Source organism: Pteropus vampyrus, unplaced genomic scaffold (genome assembly GCF_000151845.1).
Source record: "Pteropus vampyrus isolate Shadow unplaced genomic scaffold, Pvam_2.0 Scaffold15, whole genome shotgun sequence".
NCBI classification, from domain to species: Eukaryota; Metazoa; Chordata; class Mammalia; order Chiroptera; family Pteropodidae; genus Pteropus; species Pteropus vampyrus.
Window position 1 is genome coordinate 15,298,071 of NW_011888796.1, and position 24,936 is coordinate 15,323,006.

General features: G+C 48.7%; 1 protein-coding gene across 1 annotated transcript in view; it reads right to left on the minus strand.

Annotated features, from left to right (window-relative positions):
- The window catches only part of CORO2B (coronin 2B), a 64,943-nt gene that overhangs the window by 4,752 nt on the left and 35,255 nt on the right, over window positions 1-24,936 (minus strand). The window contains exons 2-10 of the mRNA XM_011385843.2: window positions 20,872-20,988; window positions 9,129-9,278; window positions 8,415-8,579; window positions 6,312-6,428; window positions 6,084-6,188; window positions 5,421-5,517; window positions 1,817-1,929; window positions 1,405-1,495; window positions 1,059-1,198 (exon numbers count right to left, since the gene is read on the minus strand). Of these exons, the coding sequence (XP_011384145.1) occupies window positions 1,059-1,198; window positions 1,405-1,495; window positions 1,817-1,929; window positions 5,421-5,517; window positions 6,084-6,188; window positions 6,312-6,428; window positions 8,415-8,579; window positions 9,129-9,278; window positions 20,872-20,988 (1,095 nt within the window). The remainder of the gene's footprint in view (window positions 1-1,058; window positions 1,199-1,404; window positions 1,496-1,816; window positions 1,930-5,420; window positions 5,518-6,083; window positions 6,189-6,311; window positions 6,429-8,414; window positions 8,580-9,128; window positions 9,279-20,871; window positions 20,989-24,936) is intronic.

The following is a 24,936-nucleotide window of genomic DNA, read 5'->3' on the forward strand; positions in this document are numbered from 1 at the left end:
GGCTGACAGCCCATGAAGAACTGAGACTCTTACTCCATCAACCTGTGAGAAAATGAGTTCTGCCAGCCATCATGTGAGTGAACTTGGAAGTAGATAAGCCCTCAGATGTGACTGCACCCCTGGCTGACAGTTTACACCCTCCTGAGAGAACCTGAGTCAGAAGCACCCACAGAAACTATGAGATAATAAACATTTGTGGGTTTAAGTCATTGTAAGTTGCTACATAGCAATAGATAGCTAATACAGTTAGTCTCCTTGAACACTTCATGTGAGCCAGGGAGAGTGCTGGATAGACACTTAGGGATTATCTCTTTAATGCTCATAGCATTTCATATCCCCATTTTTCCATGAGGCAATGGACTTAGGTCAGGAAACTTGTTCAGGCAAAGCCAGGAAATGGGAGAGCCAGGATTCAAATGCAGGTGGATCCACATAGCCATCTATACTTCAGCTGTGTCAAGTCAAGTGCCCAGCATACAGTAGGCATTCTGTGAATTCTGGCTGAGCTGAACTGTGCTGGCACCAGAGACTGAAGGTGTGGTTGGAAAGAGAAGGTTTTGGGGGCATGGCCAAGGCCCATCTATGGTTGTCCCTAAATGAGTTGCACCGATTCCAAATGGTACAAAGAGCATTTCCATAAGCACCTGACCTCTTCCACAGAAACAGGAAATTGTCAGACCCCATCATTACTACAACGCCAGGGAGGAAGGCAGTGCTGGAATGCATGAGCCTGGCTTTCCTGTGCGAGTCAGGAATTTATATCTCTTATAACACCAAATGACAGCAGCATTCCAGAATGGATTCATGAGGAGACATGTAGCTGTGTGGGTTAGTCGATTTGAGGATTGGGGGAGGGGAATCAATATCCTTGTGATATCTCAGTCTCTATTTATTGGGGTCAGAGGCAATGGAAGCCAATAGCAGGCTACTTAAGGTATTTGTCACAGAAAGAAAAAGGCCTCAGAATGAAGCTGGCTTAAAGGCCTGAAGCCCGTAATTGAAATGTAAAGGTTTTGCTCTTCCCAGGGCCTGTGGAGGTAATAACTTATATTCCTTACCTCATTCTCTGTCCTGGGTGGGACATTTTCTAATAAATCTATTCCATTGACCACAACACTCTTCTTTTCTTTGATGGGAGCCTTAAATACCATTTTCGAGGACTTCTTATAGCCTTCTTTCAAAGACATCAGCACGGGATCTAAAAAAGGCAAGGGACATATTTTCGCTGACAATCGAAGGAACATCAAGTGATGCACTTTCATTTCCACCACGCTTGACAGTTGCCCGAGTGTGAGCGGAAGTTCCAATGGGAGAATATACAAGAGAAATGGGGTGAGCCAGACCGAAAGCAAAGCTCGCAGACTCTTAGCCTCTTCTGTGAAGCCCAATCCTTCCTGTACCTACCTCGGTTGATACCTCCCAGCCATTCATCAGGAGTCAGAGCTGGCTCCGTGCCTGGTGTCATGGGATAAATATCTTCCTGGTAGGAATCTGACTGCAGTGGGGGGAACAAAAGAGAGGACAGATGGGGGGCTGCTGAGAAAAACCCCTGCTTTCTAGTCAGACTTTTCTCCCTGCTGATCTCTAACCACAGGCTTTCCTGCCTCTAAGCCTTTGCATTCACAGTGTCTCCCACTTGGAATTCCCACCCTGAGTTCATTAGTAAGCCGAACTGTCTCATCTTAGAATGTCCTCCACCCCCCACCCCAAACTGAGCCTGAAGACCCCAGTCCACAGGAAGAGGGCTCCTCCAGGCTTACAGTCAGTGGCCAATAAGCTAGAATTCAAAGTAGGGGCCCTTGGGAGCCCCACTCACCCTCCGGGGCACGATCATGGAGATGGGCTCGATCAGGCCCTTGAGAGTCACCAGCTTGTAGAAGCGGAACACCTCGCAGGCCGACACATCCAGCCCGTGTTTGGGCATGACCCCTGTGGACAGGCACATGTGGCTGGCTCTGTGGGGTTCCGGATACCCCCAGTGTCCCTCCTCCCTGATGTCCTTAGCCAGGGGAAAGACCCAGGTGGTGGGCACTAGGTTTGAAGGCAATGACTCATGCAGAGTGGGCTGAGGGCTTCTTGAGTCAGCTCTGTCTCTGGTGTTAATGTCTCAAATAAGCCAGATCTGCCTCACCAAAGTGCATGCTTTAGAACTGGGGCCTTTGAGAACTGGAAGGGGATGCAGATATATTGGAATCTAATCCATTCTTTTTATAAATGAGACTCTTGAGGTTCAGAAGGGAAGGGTCTTGCCCAAGGTCACAAAGCGTTGTCACAGTATAAGCCATAGAACCCATCATCTTTTGAAATGAACTGCCTTCCTGAAGCCTCTGTGTCCCCAGTCTTCATAGAGATCGAAGGGAGAGACCTTTCCCTATGTACCCCTGAGGTTTAAATGGAGCCTGAATGCTGTTCTGTCATAAGTCTTCGAGAGCCAAGAGTGTCCGCATGTATGATTGTCTCTGTGTGTGTACTAGCTACTGTGTCCTTAAAAGTTGAATCTATTGAACACCAACTGAGGGAGCAGTGCAGTGTGGCGTTAGGAAAACAAGCTTTGGGGTTGGACAGACCTGGATTTCAATCCTGGCTCTGCCTCTGTTTCTGGCTGGGAGTCCTTGAGCAAATCACTATCTTTCTGAGCTTCAGATTCCTTGGCTGGTTAAAGGAGGACAGTAGTGGCCCTTCGTGAGATGGTTGGGGATTGAATGCAAACGTACTCATTAATTGCTTGGCACGGTGATGAGCACAGATAACATTAGCTTCTTTCTCCATGACGTGAATAACTGGAATGGCAGGTTGCTCTTCCAGATAAGGGAATTCCAGGAGCTGGAGGGAAGTGGCGTAATGGTACCCAAGTGGGATTTGGAGCCAGCAGACTTGGGTATGAGTTCCAGCTCTGCCGCCTAACAGCTATGTGACCTGCCTGGGGTGAGTTTCTTAGCCACTCTGAATCTTTGAAAGTGCCGGGCTTATGGTAAATGCTCAGTAGTGGCCGCACGTGAGAAGAACAAGGAGAAACGGTTTCCCTTGGTTCCTTCCTCTGCCTTCCCTGCTCCCCAAGTTCTGCTGACCCTACTTACTACACATCTTCTGGATTCACACTCTTCACCCCATTGTCATGCCGTTCCCTTAGTTACCAACCTCTCTTGCCCAGAAGTCCACAATTGCCTCCTAACTGGTCTCTCTGCCTCCCTCCTGCCCTTTCAAAAACCCATTCTCCCAAACCCACTCTCCCTACAGAAGCCAGAAGAATCTTCAGCTAAACTTTCAGATCACATCACATTGTCTCATCTCCTAACCACCCACCCACCCAAGAAAAAGAAAATCCTCTAATCAGTTTTTGATAAAATCCAAACTCTTTTCCTGTGTTGGTGGACTCAGTAAAATAGATTGCCCTCCCCAGTGTGGGTGAACATCATCCAATTCATTGAGGGCCTGAATGGAACAAAAGGCAGAGGAAGGAGGAGTTCGCCCCTTTTATCTCGCCTCACTGCTTGAGCTGGGACATCTCATCTCATCTTCTCCTGCCATCAAACTGGGATGTTCACTCTCAGCTTCTCTGGTCCTCAGGCTTTCAGACTTGGACTGAATTATAGCTCTGGCTTTCCTGGGTCTCCAGCTTATAGACATTAGGTTGTGGGACTTCTCAGCCTCCATAATCACATGAGCCAATTCCTCATAAATATCTATATATCTATATCATCTATATCTATATTTATATCATCTATATCTATCTATATCTACATAAATGTCTATCTATCTATCTATCTATCTATCTATCTATATCTATCTATCTATCTATTGATAAATATATCTCTATATATACACACATATATATTTGGTTGTTTCTCTGGAGAACCTTGACAAATAACCCTGTCTTACATATCCCATGGGATCCAGCCCCTGCTCACTTCTGTAACTTCATCTCTTAACACTCTCCCCATCTTCCAATATGTTATAGAGTCTACACTGACCTCCCTTCTGTTCCTAGAACATTCCAGGCTTACGATGTCACCTCCGCAGCGAGGACTCCTCTGACTACTTGGTCTAAAATTGCCCCCAGTCACTACCTGTTCTAGCACCCCATTTGATTCTCTGCTTAGAACTTACTATTATCCAATATATTCTTATTTATTTATTGTCTGTCTGCTCCTCAGTGGAATGTAAGGCCATGTTCTGTTTTATTTATCACTGTACTCCTGGATCTAATACAGGGTCTGGCATGCAGCTGGTGCCCAGTAAATGTTTGTAGAACAACAATGTGAAGGAGAGGGAGGATCCAGATGTTCTGCCAGCTGCCTTGTATACATGGTCTCTAAGCTTTACAACAGCCCTGCAAGGTAGGTTTTATTATCCCCATTTTACAGATGAGGAAACTGAGATCAGAGGGGTTAAGTACACAGTTGAATCATAATATAACCTAGTTTGGACTCCAAAGTCCAGGCTGCCTTTTATATTATCTGACGAAGTGGTGACAGTGAGTGGGGTGGGGATGGCAGAGAGTTGGGGAAGGGTGAAGTTGGTGGAATGGTCACTAGGACCTTAGGCACATCTCTAGGCCTCCACTGTGCTGTTGGTCACTAAAGTGGGCTCCTAGGCCCTTCCAGCCCTGATGCCTCTGAAGCTGGCCCTCAGAACCTGTCCATAATATCTGATCCCCAGAGGGAATAAGCCAGATTCAAGTTCTCTCCAAGGAGAGGTAGAGATGGAGCCCCTGAAGGAATTTCCTACGCTGGGTGATTCAGACCCTAATGGGGGAATTGTTGAATTGTATGCATTGGCAAGTATTAGTTAACAGGAATGAAAATTTTATTATAAGACCTTAGTGGCTGGGGAGTGTGGGGTGTGAAAAACTTCTCACCCTGATCCTGACTCACTAGACTCCATCAATCCTGACGCCCTCTCTTAAATTTGCCTGAAAATTTGGGAGCCTTGGGATGCATTGATGAGGATACCCTGGAACTTCCTCTTCTCAGGCAAAGACAGAGCTGTTCCTGGGGACTGGGAGTCCTGGATTCCCAGAGGCTTCGGGAAGAGGCCTGGTCTAGACCCCGCTTTGACCTTTAGTTACTAAACCACCTCCCACCAATGTCAAAATGTTAAGCTTCAGCCTCCCCATTTGTAAACAGGAATGAAAACACCGTGCATGCCTCCATGGGCTGCTGATGACCATAGATTGTGGAAAATGCCAAACATCATGGAAGGATGAGCTGGTCAAGTAGGAGGTGACAGGCGGCCGAAGATTGGCAGGCTGACCTTCACAAGGCAGCATCTGTAGGTTCTATTCTGACTTGGTATGGCCTTCTGAGTCTGATTTTTCATTTGGGGGGAGGGTGGGGCGGTGGTGGGGTGTAACCCACATGCCAAAAGTCCAATCTCTCATTCTACAACTTAATAGCCATGGCAGCCTCTGGACCCCTCACCTAGACCTTTCTGTGGAGCTGGGGAACGGAACTCCATGAGGTAACTCAGGTAGGGCTTCTCAGTGCTGATCTCATAGTACCGGATGTTTCCATCTCCCTAGGGGCAAGGAGAAAGAGAAGTGAGGAAGGGAGAGGGGCGGGCTGAGCCCTGGTCCATGGGTCTGCTGAAGAGAGCCTCTACTGCGCCTCGGAGTGGTCAAAACCAAGGAGACCTGGCCTCTAGGATCTTGGTGGGTCTGCCACAGGGGACTTCCTGGGGGTGGTAGAGTGTGTGTGTGTGTGTGTGTGTGTGTGTGTGTGTGTGTGTGTGGAGACAGCTTTTCTGGCAAACAAAGCCATATTTGTCAGAGATCTCTTAACAGCTGCCTCAAATTCCATCCTTAGTCATTGTTCTACACTTTAGGCTCTGATTTTTATTCCAATGTAAAACCTTCTCCCTCTCCAATCCACCTCTGAAGGACTTCTCAACCATGGACACTTTAGTAAGAATAAATGTCAGGTTGAGGGTAGGTTTCGATGGAAGAGGATAAGACCCAGGTTGGGTCAGGAGAAAGCACAAGAGGTTAGGCTGGCTCTTCTTAGCGGGTTAGGGCAGGAGCAGGGGCCCAACAGGGGCAGGGGTATCCCACAGGCTTTCCCAGTCCCTCCACCACCCTCTGCTACCTTTCCAGCCAAGTAGAGCATGTGGGTGTCCGCATCGTAGAAGGGGAATAGGAGGCCAGAGAGCCCATCAATTTCCTCCTCGATCAGAGGCATGGATAGGTCCTCCTGTGGGGAGGGGGCCGGTATCAGCTTATGTCCTGGCAGGATGGCACCTCACTTTCCCAAACCCCAGCAAAGCCCCAGAGCTACAGTCCTTTTATGTCACCTCCCGGCCTCCTTGCAGCTGACCTGGTCCCAGAGGGCAATCTGTCTTGTGTTCCACCTGGACACCCCTGTCGTGAGAAGCCTCTTCATGTTCCCCAGAAACACCACCCGGTTCACTCTGTGGTTTTTGCAGTTCGCCTCCTGGCGGGGAAGAGAAAGCTGGTGAGTCAGGGGCCCAGACACCAGGGTCCTGTAGTGGGCTGCATTGGTGGCCCCCAGAAGATACTTCACGTCTTAATCCCTGGAACCTGCGAATGTTTCCTTATTTGGAAAAAAGGACTTAGCAGATGTAATTTTAAGTTCAGGGCCTTGAGATATGAGGGGAGTCCCCTGGATTATACAAGCGGGCCCTATATGCCATCATATAAGAAACAGGCAGAAGGAGATTCCACAGACACAGAGGAGAAGGTGATGTGACTGTAGAGGCAGAGCTTGGAGTGATGCAGCCATAAGCCAAGGAAGCCAGCAGCCACCAGAAGCTGGAGAAGGCAAGGAAGGATTCTCCCCAGAGCCTCCGGAGGGAGTGTGGCCCTGCTGACACTTTGATGTCAGATTTCTGGCCTCCAGAACTGGGAGAGAATCGTTTCTGTTACTGTAAGTCACCCCATGTGTGGTAATTTGTTATAGCAGCCCCAGGAAACAAATATAGGTGCTGAGGAAGAGTGGAGCACTGGGACTGGGAAACCAGGCCTCCCTGTCACGCCCCAGAGCCGGGAGTGGACAGGGAAGGGGGAGCTAAACAAGACCCAGCCCAAGCAGGGTCTGCAATGCGCCAGGTGCTCTCAGCAGGGTGTCTCTTTTAACCCACACAACACCTGCCGGCAGGAATCTGAGGATGAGAAAACTGAGGCTCAGGAGGATAGGGAACTCATGCTGGGTCATTGTTTGATGACTCACTTCACCAGGGGCTCCTACTAACAGAGCTGTCCTCTACCTCCTCTCCTGAGACCCAGCCATGACACTTCCTTTTCTTCCTGACACAGAATGGTTCTCTGCCAGGATGAGTCAGCATCAGGTAGAAACGAGAGGCTGGCGGAGCAGTGCTAAGACCCAGGTTGGTGTCACTTGCCCTGGATTTTAGTTCCATGTTCTGCCAAAAAAAATGTAACCTGGGAGGAGCCTCTCACCTTCTCTGGGCTCGTGTCCCCAGATGTGAGGCGGAGGTTGGGTTCTCTGCTCTCTCACACGTTTTCTGCCCAGCCTGGGCTCTGGGGGTCCATCTGGCTAGGTTTGAATCATAGCTCCTTCATGACTGTGGGATTCTAGTCTCTGACTCTCCAAGGCTCAGCGTTCCCATGCGTGAAATGGGAAGAGAAACAGTGCCCACCTCAGAGGACTGTCACGAGGATTAAATGAGGTGACAAAGCGGAGCCCGTAGTCCAGTGCATGCCACACAGTGAGCTCTGAGTAAATGTTGGTTAATACTAATGATGCTGATAACTAGGACAATTATTATTATTTGTAGTAGTAGTAAATGACTTTTTGTTCTTACAATACTGGAGTCTTCCTAGGTGAACACAACCAGGTCACCATTAATTCTTTCTTGTGTAGGAGATATATCTCAAATTTTATCCAAATTTTCCATCCCCCCTAGTGACTGGTACGAAGTAGGTGTCCAAGAAATGTTAATTTCTTAGTCCTAAATGGCATCTAATCCCTTTCTCACAGTCAAGACCCAGAAGACTCAAAGATCAAAACTGGAACTAAGTTCACCATCAACCTCCCCGCTTAGAGCCATCCGTGAGGCTGGCACCCCGAGCCATTTCCACCAGGCTTGTCCCATGCAGATGGCTGAGCAGTGAGTCCAAATACCCTCCTAGTGGGGTCAACATTCAGAGATTCACACATTGAAGGGCATCACCAGCTTGGCCCCCAGAGCAGGACAGATGAATCCCATCTGGGGGCAGGGGGTGTGGTGCAGTGGGTGAGAAATGGTACTAGAGCCCCTCCCTACCAAGAACAAGGCAGGGCTCCTGAGGAAGGTCCAGCATAGACAGGCTGGTCAACAGAGGTACAGGCCAGGTGCATGGGAGAGGGGAGCTGGCGCTGCCTTTCCCCAGACCTGGTTGAAAGCCAAGCCCCAGACCCCAGTATCTTCCCGTCCCCTCAAAAACATGTTGGCTTCACCTGCAGAATGCGGCCAGAACGGGGCTCAATCACGCGCAGCTTCTTGTCCTTGCACGTGGTGGTGAGGAGGCTGCCGTCGGTGTTGAAGGACATGCAGAGGATCACGTCCGAGTGGCAGTCGATCATCTTCACGGGCTCACCCACATCCAGGTTCCAGATGAGGACCTGGGAGAGTGGACACGCAGGAGGCGGGGTCAGCCTGCTTCTGCTGTCATGGGGCATCTGTCTCCAGTCCCCACCTGATGGTCCTGGGAGAGATGCCTTGTGCAGGGTGGAGGTGTGCTGGGATGCAGGATGGTGTTGTTGAGTTCTGTAACAAAGGCTAATGTGTCCCTGTCACACAAATCCACTATATCCTTAGGCAGACCCCAGCCCAGCCTGGGCTCAGTTCTGCTACTAGCAAGAACATGTTCTTTGTGCCAGGTTCCAGTGACTGGAACACCTCTTTTGAGGGCATGCCGGGGGTTGGGGCCGGGGCTCTCCCCTCCAGCAGGTTTGGTTCTCCTTTTCCCTACCAGGAGAGTGTGGGCACAAAGTGGGCAGTCACCTCCAGTCCGTCAGTGTCGCAGTAGGCAGTACAGACACCTCCGGTGAATGAATGAATGAATGAATAATGAGATGATATTGGTTAACATGCTCAGGAAAGTAATAATGTTTCCCCAAAGATGCCCTCCTCTCTCCCTCCCCATCTCCACTGCTCACTAGGCTGCCCACCTTGTAGTCATAGCCAGCACTGAACAGGATGTTGTTGGTGGTGGGGTGCCACTCGACCAGCCCCACACGCCGGCTGTGCCCGTGCATCTCCAGGAGAGCCTCTGTCATGTTCCGCTTCAGCCCGCCCTCGGGGATCTCCCAGATCCGCACCTGCAGGAGGGACAGAGGGCCTCGGCTAGGTGGGCAGGGCCAAGAGAAGACCCTGATGGCGTTTCCCTCGGTCACCAGGCTTTCAGAGACTTGCTTGGTGAGGAGCCTCCTGGCCAGGGTGGTGGGCAGAGCCTGACTGAGCCCTTTGGGAAGGTTCCACGGTGTGGTTAGAGAGGAAAGAGGCTATCTCCTCTCTGCCTTTGGGAGGGTATTCTCTGAGAAGTCTCTGCAGACCTTGGCAACTATTATTACTGGCATGTTCATATTTTTATGGTCTAGCCAGACCCAAAGGACCACACACTGAGCAGCTTTTAGCTAGTGTATTAAAAAGCCCATCTCTGCTTCCCTTCCCACATCCCGCTAAGAGATTCACCTTCAGACCCAGCTTTTCTCTTTGTATCACACAGCCTTGTTCCCCACTCTGTTCCCCACCCAGGATGGACACCTGAGCAAAGGGAAACCCATCCGGGAGCCTGGGAGGCTCAGAGTCCCCCCTGAGAGATGATGAACTAAGGGGCAGAGACTGATTAGATGTTAAAGCCTGAGACGAAAGGATGGGCAGAGCCTGGGTGCAACTGCCATTTCCAGTCTTATGGATGCTAATAGAGAAGCAGAAAAAGATGATCTGCAGAGAGGAGGATGGGACTTGCAGAGAAGCAGAGAGAAGAGACCATATGGTCCCAGAGAGAGAGAAACTGGGCAGTTTCTCTGCAATCTTTGAATAACCCCCCAGATTATTTACACCAGCCCTAGTGGGCTTGTTTCTCAGGCCAACAGACTCTGCAGAGTTTTAACTGTTTCACCTACAGATAGGGAAAATCTTTGCCTGGCTTTGCCTACTGGCAGAACAAAATGAGATACTGCTTGTAAAAACTGGTAAACTATAAAGTGCTCTAAAGACCTAAGGAATTATAATTCTTGTTCTGATTGTTGTTATTATCATCACTAATGCTGTTTATGAGGATCTAACTGGTGGGGAGGAAAGAGCACATGTGACAACAACTTGGGACACCTTTAAACAAACCTTTTGAAAATCTGAACTCCACCCTTGCCAGTAAGGAGAAAAACAGGAAAAACAGCTTTGAGATACCATTTATAATCTTCTAAAATAGCCAACTAAAAAAATAAAAAGAGCCACTGCTGGCAAGATTATGCTGGAATTTGTAGGTTCAATTGGTGTTGGAAGTGTTATAAATCAGAGTCATTCTTTTGGAAGAAATTTGGCCATCTTTAGTAGAAACCATAAAGACATTTATGTTATATTCTTTGACTTAGTAATTTTACTCTTAAAATCCAATATAAGAAAAATCTTTATGTGCAAAGATGATCACTGTAATATATATATATATAAAATTTAGAAACACTAAATGACCAACATGAAGGGAAGAATTTAATGTCATATCAGTATAGAATATTAGCCATTTGATTACAATTCTGAAGGTTATGAATAAACAGAGAGAGCATGTTAAAGAAAGCCAGTTACAGGCAGTCTCAAGGATAGGGGAGCAAGGCTGGGAACTGGGGGTGCCCCAAAGGAAATCTCCTTGGCCAGTTTCCTTTCTTGCTGCTTCCTCTTCAGACTGTAAAAATGAGTATTTCCCACACATGTGTTTTCCTGAAGACCCAGCTCTGCACGTGCAGACACAGGGGGCTTCCGGGTGAGAAAGGCAGGTCCAATCAAGGACTGGGGTCACCTTTAGGTGCACCATTCTTGGCTTCAAAAACAAGAATGGTGCACCTAAAGGTGACCCCAGAAAAAGATTCAAGAAAAAGATTATGATTAGGGGGCAGTTGAACGTTTTCCCATCCTCATTTTTATCTCCCTTGGTTGTTCCTGCTCTCCACACAACCCTTCGGAGTGGTGGGCCTGGGGGAGGGAGGTGACGTAAAGGACCCCATGGTCCTTTCTCCACAGGCCCTGTGCAAGGGCCTTCTGGGATGAGGTGTGATCTGGAAATGGCGGGATGGTGGAGTGGGGATGCAGGCAGATAACTCAGTAGTACTGATAAGACACATATTTCTCTTGTCCCCAAATGTACTAGAGGAATGTGATCCTTGAAGAGAGGAGACTGATGCTTGGGTTAGACACACACACCACAAGCACACATACCACACACATCACCATACCACACACACACGCCATATTCCCCTACACCACACTCCGCATATGCCATACCCCCACACCCCTCTCTCTCACACACATTTCTTTCTTTTTTACCCACAGGAATGCCATTATATATGTACTTCTACAACTTGCTTTTCTCATGTAACAACAGTGGGCATCTTTCCACACTACTGCATATGGGTCTACCTCATCTTTTTAAGTAGCCAGAGAGACATCTGCTGTATGACTGTGCCATGATGAATTTAATCAACCTCTATTAATGGACACCTGTGTTCTGTCCACCTTTTTCCCTATTACAATTCCTTCCCTGATGAGCAGCCCTGTAATACAAGTTCATGCATGGGTGCAAGTATTCCTGTAGGACACATACCTAGATATGTTTCATTATAGTTACTGCAAAATTGTCCCCAAAATCTGTTCCAGTTTTCATCAATAGAGTCTGCCTCTTCACTTATGTCTCTAAAACTATACCTTCAAAAATGGATTTTTGCCCATCAGATCAAAAATGCCATCTCAACCATTGTTTGGATTTGCATTTCTTTGATTCTTAGAAATATGGGGAGTCTTTTTCTGTGACTACTGGCCACCCTTGTCTGCACTTGGGTAGGAAACTCAAGAAGCTTTCGGACTCAAGGGGATGAGATCTAAAGGGGCAGAATGATGGGCCAGCGTGGAGGCGTTTGGGAGCAGAGGATCCTGTCTGTGGACACCTCATACCTTCTCTTGAGAATAGTGGACAAACGTGTACACACACACAAATGCCAAGTCATTCAATGCCTAAGTGTCAACAGAGGCAGGAGAGTGGCCTCTGACCTTTGAGAAAGACTTCTGAAACAGAGTTGAGCCTCATTCCTTTCACACACACCTCTTATGAGCTCAGCCCTTGCTGGCCAATGGGATGGGCGCTGAGCCTGCCTTGTGCCTGCCCTTGAGCAGCACACAGTGGGGCCCACACGGCAGAACACCCTGGGAGCACAGGACTGGAGGAACCTCGAATCCAGTCTTGGGGGTGACAGGGTGGGAGGGTCTTGGAGAAGCAGGATTAAAAGAGGGGATGTTGGCCCACATTTGAAAAGACAGGTTGGAGATGTGGGGAAGAGTGGGGAGACAGAAAAACAACCAGCGTGTGTGGGTTGGGCACAGTGGGTGGGGAAATTGCAGACAGATCAGCCTGGCTGGTGTGGAGCAGCCTGGCAGATGGCAGAGGAGGCCAGAGACCGTGTGTATCACACCTAGTCACTGAGGCCCAAAGGAGCACTGCTTGGGTGGAGTCTGAGAAAAAACCCTTTCCCAGAACAGCCTAATACTGAGCAGCCAGCTAACTGAGGCATCCCTGGCTTGAATCACATGCCAAGTTAAGGTAGAGACAAAGGGGAAGCTGTGAAGTGAGGGTCCACGCAGGCTCTAATACCACGGACAAGCTGGAAGAACTTCGAAAGCCGGTTAACCTCTCTGAGGCTCAGGCTCATCGTCCAAATGATGAATTAAGATGTATGCACCTTTTAGAGGCATGTGGGTTGAATTAAACTGGGCTTCAGAGTCCTCGTGAGGCTTTCTAGCCACATGGGTGGATTCGTTGGGGGCAACAGTTCTGCTTAAGAACCTAGGTGTTAAGCCAAGAGGATGGGAGGGTAGGTTGTGTCTGTGCTCAGGCTCAGCCCTTGGACTAGATTCATACCTCATGGGGTGAAGGGCTGCGAGGGGGAAGCTGAGAGCTGTTTTCACCAATAACTGCTGGAGTAGGGTTCCACAGAGGGCTTGGGGAACCCGGATGAAAAATGTCCCACAGAGAGGGAGAGAGGCTCCCTGCCTTATCCCCCCACTTCCCTCCTAGGGCCTTGGTTTTCTCATACACACATTGAGACAGTGTAAGTTAATCTTTCAAACTTCTCTGCTGTTGGCATCAATAACTGTATCCTTGGGGGGAAGAGACTAACTCCTTGATCCACCGCTACAGCTAACAGTTGGCACCACATGCTATAGGAGCTCAGAGGAGGAGCTGGAGTTCACAGTGGGCCTAAGTAGCTGGAAAAGGAATTCCAGTCTTTCAGTACTCAAGGGATTTGTTGGAGGCAAAAAGTGGATGGGTGTGGGAGAAGTGCTGTGGATCTGTGCAGAGGTTATTCTGGGAGGTTACTTCAATTCAACAGGAAACCCAAAAGGGTCTGCCAAACCGGATTTCTGGAAGGAAGGGGAGGGGAAAAGCAGCAAAAGCACTCTCTCTGGCAAGCCAGCTGTGCCTATGTCCCCTTCATAGGTCCCTGGGTCAGAGCCTTGTTTATTTCAGTTATATTCATCCAACAAAATATGCTCAGCCCCTCCCTGTGTCACGCACTTTAGACATGGGGGGATGGTCCTTGGTGTCAAATATTTCAGTCTTGTAGGGGAGACGGCAGACACCTGCAGACAAGGCAAGACGGCTGACAAGGATGGTTAATAAAGTTACAAAACCAGTGTCCCTGTGCATGGGAGAGGGAGCAGCTGGTCAAAAAAGAGAGAGCTTTGTGGTCTGACAAACTCCATTCACATTCAGGCTCTGAACTTAACTGGCTGTGAGACTTTAGCCAAGTTACTTAGCCTCTCTGAGCCTCGGTCTTCTCATCTGTAAGAATAATTTTACCTATAATTATAGTTGCTATGAAGACTAAAGGTATAAATATATGCCATGCCCTACCAAGCAGATTACTAAGCACTTATTAATGTATAACAATGTTTGCTTATTATTGATTAAAGATTATACACAAGTTTTATATAGGTCAAATTTTAGATGTGATTCATACTTTTCACGTGCACTTCGTTACCCTTGTGTAGTTAATGCATGTGATATAAAGTTTGTCTCCATTTTATAGAATGCAGCATAAATTTCCTCCCTGAAATTATGACATGATTACGAAGGTGTCTGGTTGGGTCTCTCTCTGCTTTTGACACATTGAGAGTCGTGGCTGCTGGTGACTTAGGGTCAGGGCCTAGTGAGGCCCTGTCACAACACTGTTCCTAAGAGAAAGAATGCTCTGTTTAGGGGATCTGCTTGTTACACAGCTACAGCAAAGTGACAGTACTTACTGTCTGTATCTGTGGTATGGGAACACAGAGGAGGAGCTGGAGTTCCCAGTGGTCCTTTGTAGCTGGGGGAAGATAACAGGCTCTAAAGCACTTGGTATTTACTTAAAAAAAACAACTCTGTTTGGAGTAGTGTAGGGAGGAATGGGAAAGTACAAGATACAGTTTCTGCCCTCTGGAAGCGTCCAGTTTAGCCGTACGACACGACACGGTCTTTGGCCCTAGGCTTTCCATCTGACTGATCACTCTACAGATACAATGCCTGGAACTGAGCTCACAGCAACTCTCATGTCTTCTGCTGTGAGAAGAGAGAGATGGTGAGGGTCTTGCCCAGAGCCAGGAGGCTCCTGGAACCCGCCACCCCCCAGCCCCGTTTCTTGCCAATTATTCTGTTTACTACTAGAAACTGAGTTTATTGTCACTCACCTGAACAAAGGTAGAATCTCAAAGTCTACCTCGGAGTTGATATCTTCTGACCACCTAGCCATTTCCCAATGTGAGAAACAAATCACTTCAAACCCAGGGAGGTGAGGGAGGCCACCTGAGGGCCCAGAAGGAAGCATGACTGAGCATCCACTTCTGAGAGTCCTGTGAGGTGCTTTGCTAGAGGATTAAGTGAAATGGTAAATGTGGAGCTGGACACATGGAAGGATATGTGCTACCTATTATTATTATTATTGATGTTATCCTTAACACGGGTAAGGAAATGAGGCACAGAGAAGTTGGGAAATTTGCCTAGGTTGCACAGCTAGGAAGGGAGGAGATGGGATTCAAACTGAGGTCTAGAATAAGGCAAACTATCCTGTTCTTCACATCTGTGAAGTGGCAGAGCCAAGATCTGAACCGAGGCCTATGGCCTCTTGAGCCCGGCTGTTTAACAAATGAGCCACACTGCCAGTTTCCCTACAGCTGCTAGGTGTGTTAGGGAGGCCTCTTGGGGCCTCCTTCCGTCTCTAAAAGGAGTGTGTTGCTTCCTTCCAACTCCAAGAGGTACTGGTTTTCAAGTATGTAGGAAGGCAGGGTGGGAGGTGGTTTCTGGCTGCTTCCAGCAGGGCTGACATCCTGCCCCATCCCACCCCAAGCTCTTCTGGGAGGGGCATCATCTCTGGGGAAGGTGGGGTCAGGTGGGGTGGGTGAGGGCAGCCACTGGATGGAGGAGCAAAGGAATATAAGAAGGCAAAAGAAAGGTGCTGAGTTTGGCTCACCGGGGAGAGGGGCCTGCCTTCCTCGCCCCCTCACTCTCCTGGGACCACTCTCTTCTCTCCTTGAGATGTCAAAAAACCTCTCTGTGGCTGCTGGAGAAGGGCTGAGAGCAGGAGGCTTGGAAACCCATAGAACCCTTTCCTGCTGCCTGCCAGCCACCCTCCCTAGCTGCCGCAGAAGCTATAAAAAGCTCAGCCCTTCAACAATAGGTGACATCACCCAGCGGCAGAAAGAACCGGATTCTGCCAGATGCCAGGAGAGTTACGGCCCCCACCCCTCCCTCAGGACAGGAGCCCTTGGGAAAGGGCTTTGGGTATGTTCCCCCATCCCTGGAGGGATGGGTTAGGCTCCTGGAGACCTCCTTGGACTCTGGGGGAGGGGCAGCTGAGCCTGAGGGACATGGGGGATGGATTTCACTGGAGATTTTTCAAGGGATGAGGGATATGAGAAAGGAGCTGGGAGGGAGGTGAAGTCTCTCTAGATCCCTTCAATGTCCTCTGAATGTTCTGAGAAGAGGGGTGGGCCATGGAGAGGTGAGAGTGAGTGCACAGGCACTTTCAGGAGATGGGCCAAACCCTCCGGAAGCGGCTTCTCTCTGGGCCTGTTGGGGTGGTTCCCTCCTCAGCCCTGGAGTGTAGCACAGTGCCTGGCACACAGTAGGTTTGCTGACTGACCTTCTAACCCTGGTTCTAGATGTTATGTCTGGTGCACAGTACGTTGACCATTTGGGCCTGAGTGGGTCAAGGGTGGTGTCTCAGTGGCCTACCCTCATGGTGTTTGATGGAGGCACAAGGGTCAGTCAGAACAGCCTGGGCAGGTTGACAAGCCTCCTTACCTGCCCTGCAGCTGCAGGTTCCACTTCCTGTACATTCCACCCTCCCAGGACTTGGTTGAGGTGCCATGTGGGCTTTGCACAGCGAGGACACCGAGATGTAAACGTTGAGTATTTGATGGATCTGAGTCCTTCATGGCCCTGAGCCTCAGTTTCCTCACCTGTAAAGCTACTCAGCTGTTGGTGACTAGCTCAGAGACCTGGCTGGGTTCCCACTTGCCTGAGACTCGGACTCCGTGTGACCTGGGGCAAGGCGCTGCCCCTGGGCCTCAGTGTGCCCTTCTCCAGGAGGGACTGGGCCCCAGCCTCAAGGGCTTGTTGGCTCCACAGCACAACCCTCGGCCCTGAGGCTAGGGAGGGGTGGAGACCAGCGGGGCTCTGAGCCGCTGCTTCTGGGGCAGCTGGACTAGCAACCAGAGCAAGAGCTTAGTTCCTCTCTGCTCTGGAGACTTAATCTCCTTCTCTGTGGATCAGCAGCCTGGGCCACCCCCACCCCACCTTGTCTCTGTGTCCCCAAGCCCCGTGTCCTTTCTCTTCACATCCCTTCCCTGGGTGCTCCCCTTCTCTCTGTGGAGCCCCATTCCAGCACTTGTCCAGCTGGCTTGGGCCCCACCTCTGCCACAAAGCTGCCCCTGACCCTTCAGCCCCACTAATTCCCCTCCCCTAACCCCCCCAGAGCATGTGGCATCTCCCACACGCTGTATGCCTGGTGTCCCAGCTTATGCTCAGATGGCTTGAGAAGCACAGGCCTCACTTCAAAGTGCAGCTGCTCACCCTGGCATCTCAAGCCTTCTCTCTGCTCCCTTCCTCCCTTCACAGTCCCTCTCCTGCCCACTCCTCTCCTCTGCCACCAGTCCAGGGCTCCAGCCGTACCAGATACCTCTACCTTCCAGGCATACATACCATATGAACTTTACTAGAGTGTGAATGTCCATGTTGCCCCCAAATTCATATATTGAAATCTTAACCCCCAAAGGTGATGGTACTAGGAGGCAAGGCCTTTGGGAGGTGATTAGGTCTTGAGGGTGGAGCCGTTATGAACGCTATTACTGCCTTATGAAAGAGACTCTAGAGAGACCCCTAGCCCCTTCTGTTGTGTGAGGACACAATGAGACACCCGACCGTGCTGGTAGCCTGATCTCAGATTTTCCAGCCTCCAGAACTGTGAGCAATAAATTTCTGCTGTTTATAAGCCACCTGGCCTGTGGTATGTTGTTACAGTGGCCCGAGCTATGACACACTCCCTCCAGGCCTGTGCCTTTGCCTTCTCCCTGGACCTCCTTAAACCCTTTCTCTGCCATCAAAGTCCCGCTTCTCCAGGGTCTAGTTCTCGCTAACCCCCCCGCCCCCCCGCCGCCCTCGCCCCACCCCGCTCTGCCTAAACCTTGGTTGAAATTAATCCCTCTCTCCTCCCTGGGCACACAGCCCTGTTGGACCCTCTGTGGCTGCAGCGAAGTCATTCTGCACTGCATCTCAGTGAGGGGGTGTGATGCTGCCCCGCCACTGGCAGTGTTTCCAGGTCAGGATGGAGACTAGCAGGCATAGTGGTAGACACGGACCTCCTTTCATTCTCTTGGCAACTGTCAGAAGGATGTATCATCATTATTACTGTTAAAAGATGAGCAAAACTGAGGCTCAGAGAGGGTAAGTAACTCAGTTTTGGTCACTTAGCAAATGGTGAAGCCGAGATTCAATTCCAGGTCAACCAGATTCCATAGTCCGACTCTCTTTGAAGCCCCGCATCCAGGAGAGTGGTGGGCACACTGTGGTCCTTCAGTCGATGTATGTGAAACTGAAGGCAGCCCTTGGCTTGTGTGGCCAGGGCCGGGGCCTTGCACAGCACGGGTGTCTGGTTTATTAGCTGAGGTCCCACAAGATGCGGCACCTGACTCTTAGATCAGATAAGGTGCTGGGCTAGAACTGAGCAGGAGCTATCAGGGCCAGTGACCCTCCCACCCTCGCTCTGTTTCAGGCAGAAGTTTCGACCTGAGGTAGAGCCAGGATGGCCACTGGCCCCGAGAGCCCTGGCCTAACCTGTCCCTCTCCGCGGCAAGTTGAACACTGCCCTTCTCTTTCCCAGCTGGCTCCCCTGGCACAAGACACCAGGAGGGGCCTGAGGCTGCCCACAGGACTCTGTGAATTCATGTTATGATGAGACTTAGGAGAGCAGGAAGAGAGCGAGCTTGGGACCACAAACCCTTCTCGACTTCCTAGTTGTGTGACCTGCCTCCAAGCCTCAATCTGGAGATGGCAGTGCCTGGCTCACAGGGTGGCTGTGAGGGTTAACCGTGTGTTAAGTGTCCAGCCCGACTGGGTAGAGGAGCTTGGTATAAGGCACCCCCAAGTTTCAGGGGTGTTTGCTCCCTGATGGCTGGTGACAGTCACTCAATATCTTAGCAGGCAGCGGTGGAGCAGGCTGTGGTTGCTGGCACTCCTTCTCGGGTTCCCTAAACCCAGCAGAGAAGGAGGGGCAGCACCTCCACCTGCCTGTCTCCCACTGAGCCCAGGCCTTACCTGCACTGACCACTGACCTCTCCAGTCCCCATCAGCTCCAGCTGCCTCCTTCCCAGCCCAGGAAGCAACCAGTGACCTTGTTTTCCTCAGGCTTCTGGACCTGTGCTTGGCTCCATCACCTTGTGCCCACCCTCTGCCCCGCCTGTGCTCTGACCTCTGGTCACTTTCCCCATTTTGCTAAAGAAAGTAATCATAGGGGGCAGGGGGAGAGTAAAGTGGGTAAAGAGGATCAAATAAAAGGTAGCTAAAGGAAACTGGACTTCGGGTGGTAATCACACAATAGAATATATAGATGCCAAATTATAATGTACATCTGCAAATTATATAATTGTATTAACCACTGTTACCCCAATAAACTTAATTTAAAAAAAAAAAAGTAAGTATCTGGGGATCTAAATGTGAAATAACAGAAATCCAATAAAGCCCGATTGAAAAAAAAAGAAGGAAAAAAAGAAAGTAACCAAACCTGATGGCTCCTGTCACTGCCAATTTTTGATCTCTGTGCTCACATGGGCCTTGCCCTTGCTGCTGCTGCTCTCAGGAATCTTCTTGGGTTGACTTAGGACTTTGACCTTCAGGGGCTGGGCAGTTCCATTCCATTCTCTTAGCTCCCTCCCCACTCCTCCCACTTCCTAGATACTGTGCCAGCTGACTTCCCCCTACCAAATTTATTGACCAATAGAGACTATTTACTGTGACTCTCTTTCTTTGAATAATCAATTAGTTTGGCTATATTTATTCATGTATTTATCTTTCCATCCATCCATCTATCCATTTACCTTCATCCAGTAACCTTTGCATCCTTCCTTCCTTCCTTCCTTCCTTCCATCCTTCCTTCCTTCCTTCCCTCCTTCCTTCCCTCCTTCCTTCCTTCTTGTCATCTATCTTTCCATTATCTATTTAGTCATCTCTCTAACCATCAATGTAGTCATCTATCCAACAGTCTATTCTTCTAACTATCCATCTATCCATCCATCCATCTGTCCGTCCACCTGTCCATCCCATCTAATACCTACTAAACATTTACTAGGTAGTAGGCTCTGTGTTGGATATTTGGGATTCAGAACCAAATAGGCCATGGCCTATGCTCTCAGGAGCTCACAATTGAGTCTGGAAAGCCAAGAAACCTGAGCTGGAAGTGCCTTTTAGTTCCAATACCCTGAGAGCCTATGACTTATACCAAGGCAGAACTCAGGGAAAGGGTGGCCTGACAGCAGCTTCAAATTTTACTCTCCCTGGATTCTTTATCTCCTCCCTGCCCGCTTTCTTCCATCCATCTCCATCTCCCCATCTGTTCTCTCTTCTTCTTCCCTCTATCTCCTCCCTGCTCCCTCCTCCTCATTTCCCTTCTCCTATTTCTTCTCTCTTCCCACTAAGTGGTGGGACACATGGAATTCAAATTCTGGGCCGTATTTGTGGGTCTATGGACAAGTCATGACAATTCTCAGCCCGGTGTCCTTCCCTAAAACCATGGCTCACAGGGGACGAAACCAGATGGTGCATTTGCCATGCCCAGCCTGCAGGAACAGGGGCTCTTTTCTTCATGGCTCATTCATTCTCTTCCCTTTCCCTCCCTCCTTGTCCATATTCCTCCTTTTGCCCTTCTCCTCCTGAGACTGCAGATGAGTGCTGATCATATACTTAATCTTTTTGTTCTAACTCTCAACTATAAAATCAATACCTCCAAATGAAATCACACGAAAGGCACAAGACCTGTCAAACAGTCCATAGATTTTCTCCTTCAGTCATTTTCCTAACTCCCCATCTTGGGCAAAGAAGGGAGAGGGAAGGGAGTTTAAGGAGGAAGCAAGGAGGAGTCCCACGGGCCCGCCCTCCTTGGGGACACCCCTCCTGCTCACCGACGTGTCCTCTGAGCACGAGGCAATGATGTTGTCAATGAAGGGGTTCCACTTGATGTCCAGGACATTCCCCTGGTGACCACAGACCTTGGGGTAGTTAGGTTCAATCCTTCCCGTCTGCCGAGGAGAGAGAGAGAGAGAGAGAGAAAGAGAGAGAGAGAGAGAAAAGAGAAAAGGGGATTAGTTTGATGGCCCTGGGGTGGCCCTGAAAGGACAGCATTTGTTCTGGGTTTTTAACCTGGTGGGTCATGGAGGACCAACCAGTGTCTTATTTGTCTTTGGGTCCCTGCATCAGGCTGGGCCAGATGGCTCTGTAGCTGCATCCTCTCCAACACTGAATGGTGATAGGGCAGTGGGGCACTGTAGTCCAGGTGACAACTTTGTCAACTTTGTGCAAATTAAGAAAAGATGTTTCTTCCTCAAGTAAAAATGTTTAAAGTTAAGATGTTACCATCCACCTGTATGGCCAAAGGCTGCTGCCCTGGCAGCACAGACACCTTGACATTGGGGTGTATGCACTCTCCTCGGTGCCCACATTCCCCACTGTCCCCTATGAGACATGCCACAGCCAAGTTCGGATCAGGAAGAGGCTCTTTCCTGCTGCTCAAGGAATCAGCGGAGAGGTCCAAGTCTCTGTGTCCACCTAAACACCGTCATGCACATAAGTTACTCTGCCTACAACGTAAACAATGCTGCCCCCAGATGTGGCAGGCTTGTTCAATGTGCATCTTAAATACCTGTACACAGCGCCCTGTGGTTAAAAGCATAGTCTTTGGAGTCGCACAGGCCTGTGTTTGAACCACAGCTTTGCCACCTGTTAGCTATGTGGCTGTGAGAAAATCGATGAATTTTTCTGAGCCTTAGTTTCCTCATTTCTGAAACGTGGATAGCAACACTTACCACTTAACACTGTTGTAAACATTAAATGAGCTAATGTACTTAGCAAAGTGTTTAGCGTGGCGATTATCATCATAAAGACTGCTTAATATATGAGAGTAGTTATTTTCATCATACAGGTTAGATGACACCTCCTCCAAGAAGTCTTCCCTGATCTCTCAATGGGTTAAGAACTTCCCCGTGCTCTCACAGCATTCTGGCTTCCCTTCACTACAGTGTTATCACATAGAATTACAGTCTCTTTTTATTTGTGAGCAACTGAGGACAGGGTCTATGTCTTCCTTGTCTCTGAATCTCCAGCTCCTAACAAGCTTGGCACATAGTAGGTACCCACTACATGACTCAAAAGACATCCTATGAAGGGAATAGAGTCCACAAAAGATAGAACGAGAGTTGTGGGGGTAGGAAGTAAGGAAGGGTAAGTCCATGCTTACGCTTAAAGGTAGCAGGGCAGGAAAGGAAAATTTAGGCAGAAGCTGTGTCTCATCTTAATATTAGTTTTGGGGGGGATTTGGAGGAAATAGGGGGTTAATACTAATTTGGAGGGGGTTGGAGGAAATAGGGCAGGTTTTTCCAGTCACTGCCCATCTGCTACTAGCGGTTAGGTGTTCAGAGGTACCTTACGCAGGTCATCCCACACCCTCCGTGAAGTTCCTTGACTGAAAAATGAAGAAGACAACCAGTTTCTGCTGAGCCCCTGCTACCTGTGCTTTATACTTCACCAGTGTGATGAGGCAAGATTGATTTCAGGATATCCTCCGGCCAGAACCCCTCCCCACCCATTTCCTGTCTGCATCTCTGTCAGCTCATTTCCAGGTCGTGTGTGTGTGTGTGTGTGTGTGTGTGTGTGTGTGTGTGTGTGTGTGTGTGTGTGAGTGACACAGCAATGGCAGGATTAGTAGAGGAAAACAGACCTAAGAGAAAATGGCAGTGGGATGGAGGGTGAGGAATGAGGCAGAGAAAGAGGAAAAAAGCCTCAGACGTTGTTCTCAGGAGAACTTCACTGACACTGTACATCGTGGGGAAATTAGAGAACGGAGGGAAAGGATTTGGGGAGCAGTGCTATCAGCCAGGAATGGGATCCCCTCTGAATTCCATGAGGGATGTAATTTGAATTGCAACATCTTTTTCAATTACTTTCAGGCTGTCGGACTATGTTTCCTTAAATGAGATTTTGAGCAAATACTGAGCCACATGTGGCCCTGGGAGTTATTAGGGTTACACATTATCTTCTTGAACTCTCATGACAACCTTGTTAATTAGGCGTGAAGAAATGAAGGCCCAGAAAGGTTAAGCAACAAGCCCAAGGTTACCCATCTGAAAGTGAAACTAGGATTTCCACACGGGGGTGATCCTCAAAGCTGAGGTTTTTGAACCCCACTGCTCATTGTTGGCCTGCTTCCCTCTTCCAGTTCTGACGTCCATGGGCACACGGGTCCTGCACTGTCTGCTTCTACGGCTCACTTACTCTCTCTGGCAGAGCCATTCCTTGCATTGGATCCCAGTGGCTGCACTGGAACGATCCCTGAGCAAAGCTGTTTGCATTCAGCTTTTGGCACCCAGCCCAGCCCAACCCGGGCAAATCCGAGGGACACTGAATCAGTCAATAGGTGGCCATCAGCTAACAGCAGCTCTGGCCAGCAGCCTGTGGGCGATGCACTGAAGGGACTGATGAAGCAAAATCACTGGAACCTATTCAGAATGAGGAGAGGTCAGAACCTTGCATTGGGAAAGGAATAAGTCTTTTTAAAGCAGAGACTCCTGATGAAATGTATACATCTAGGTGGACCTCTCTTTACATAATGTCTGCATTCCGCCAGTGGGGTATGTAATTATAATTATCATGACTGAATCACACTGTTATTTATGTGAATGGTAACCCCAGAGTTGTGTAATACACAACCTGCTTGGCTCTCCGTGGCAGCCCTGAAGGGAAGGCTTTCAACCTGGAAGCTCAAATTTTCCTGGATGATGTAGTAGGGTTCCACATAAAATTTTGTTTGAAAAATATTGTTTTAATATTTAGTACCTCTGTTTTTAAAGACGAGTTCCATTGCTAAGAAGGAAAGTTTGAAAACCACTGTTCTATAGAGAATTCAAACCAATTAAAAATACAATTATTAATTCCGGGGGAAAATATTGTTTAAGAAAGCTAATGAAATCATAATGCATAATGACATATACAATATTTACAGAGTTGTAATAGTGTAAATCTTGAATATTTATGTAAACAAGAGTTGTGCTATAATATGCTGGGAGGGCAGAGGTAGGGAAAGGGGTGTGTGTGCGTGTGTGTGTGTGTGTGTGTGTGTGTGTGTGTGTGTAGTAAGAGGGGAGACAGCTGGAAGAGAGCCAGATCCCCATCATCCATAACAGGAAGTCAATAGGCAATGTCTAAGATTTTAGAAATCAAGTCATGGCAGTAAAAGCATGAAATTAAAAAATAAGGGGGAAAAAAGACATAAGGGGATAAGTGCAAAAGGCAACAACTAAAAGCAATGAAAGTAGCTACCTTCAGGGCGTGGGAAATGAGGGACGGAGCAAAGTGGGACAAGGATGGAGGGTGGAGGCTGCGATGTGCTGGTAAATATTTAACAGCTGGTTCTCTGGGGGGAAAAAAAGGTTCTGGTTTGTAACATTTGCCCATTTGAGTGGTGTAAGTATTCCCACCATGGCTAAGTTCAAGTTACAGGGAGATATCAAAAGCAGAATCAGAAGAGACTCACAGTAGCGCACATTACATAATATTTCTACGACATAGATACAGTCGTCCTTTGGTATATGCGGGGAATTGGGTCCAGGACCCCTGAGGATACCACATGTGCGAATGCCCAAGTCCCTTACATAAAACAACATAGTATTTGCATACAGCCCATGCACATCCTCCCGCATACTTTAAATCATCTCAAGATTGCTTGTAATACCATATACAATGTAAATGCCAGTAAATAGTTGTTATACATATTGTTTAGGGAATTGTGACAAGAAAAAAGTCTGTACATGTTCAGTACAGATGCAACCATTGTAGGCCTAACTGCATAGTACATGTCAGCAGCAACATAACTTTGTTTTCAAATGTTTTCAATCCGTGGTTGGTTGAATCCATGGATGTGGAACTTGTAAATATAGGAGGCCAACTGTATAGTAGATGTAAATAACCTCAAGAAC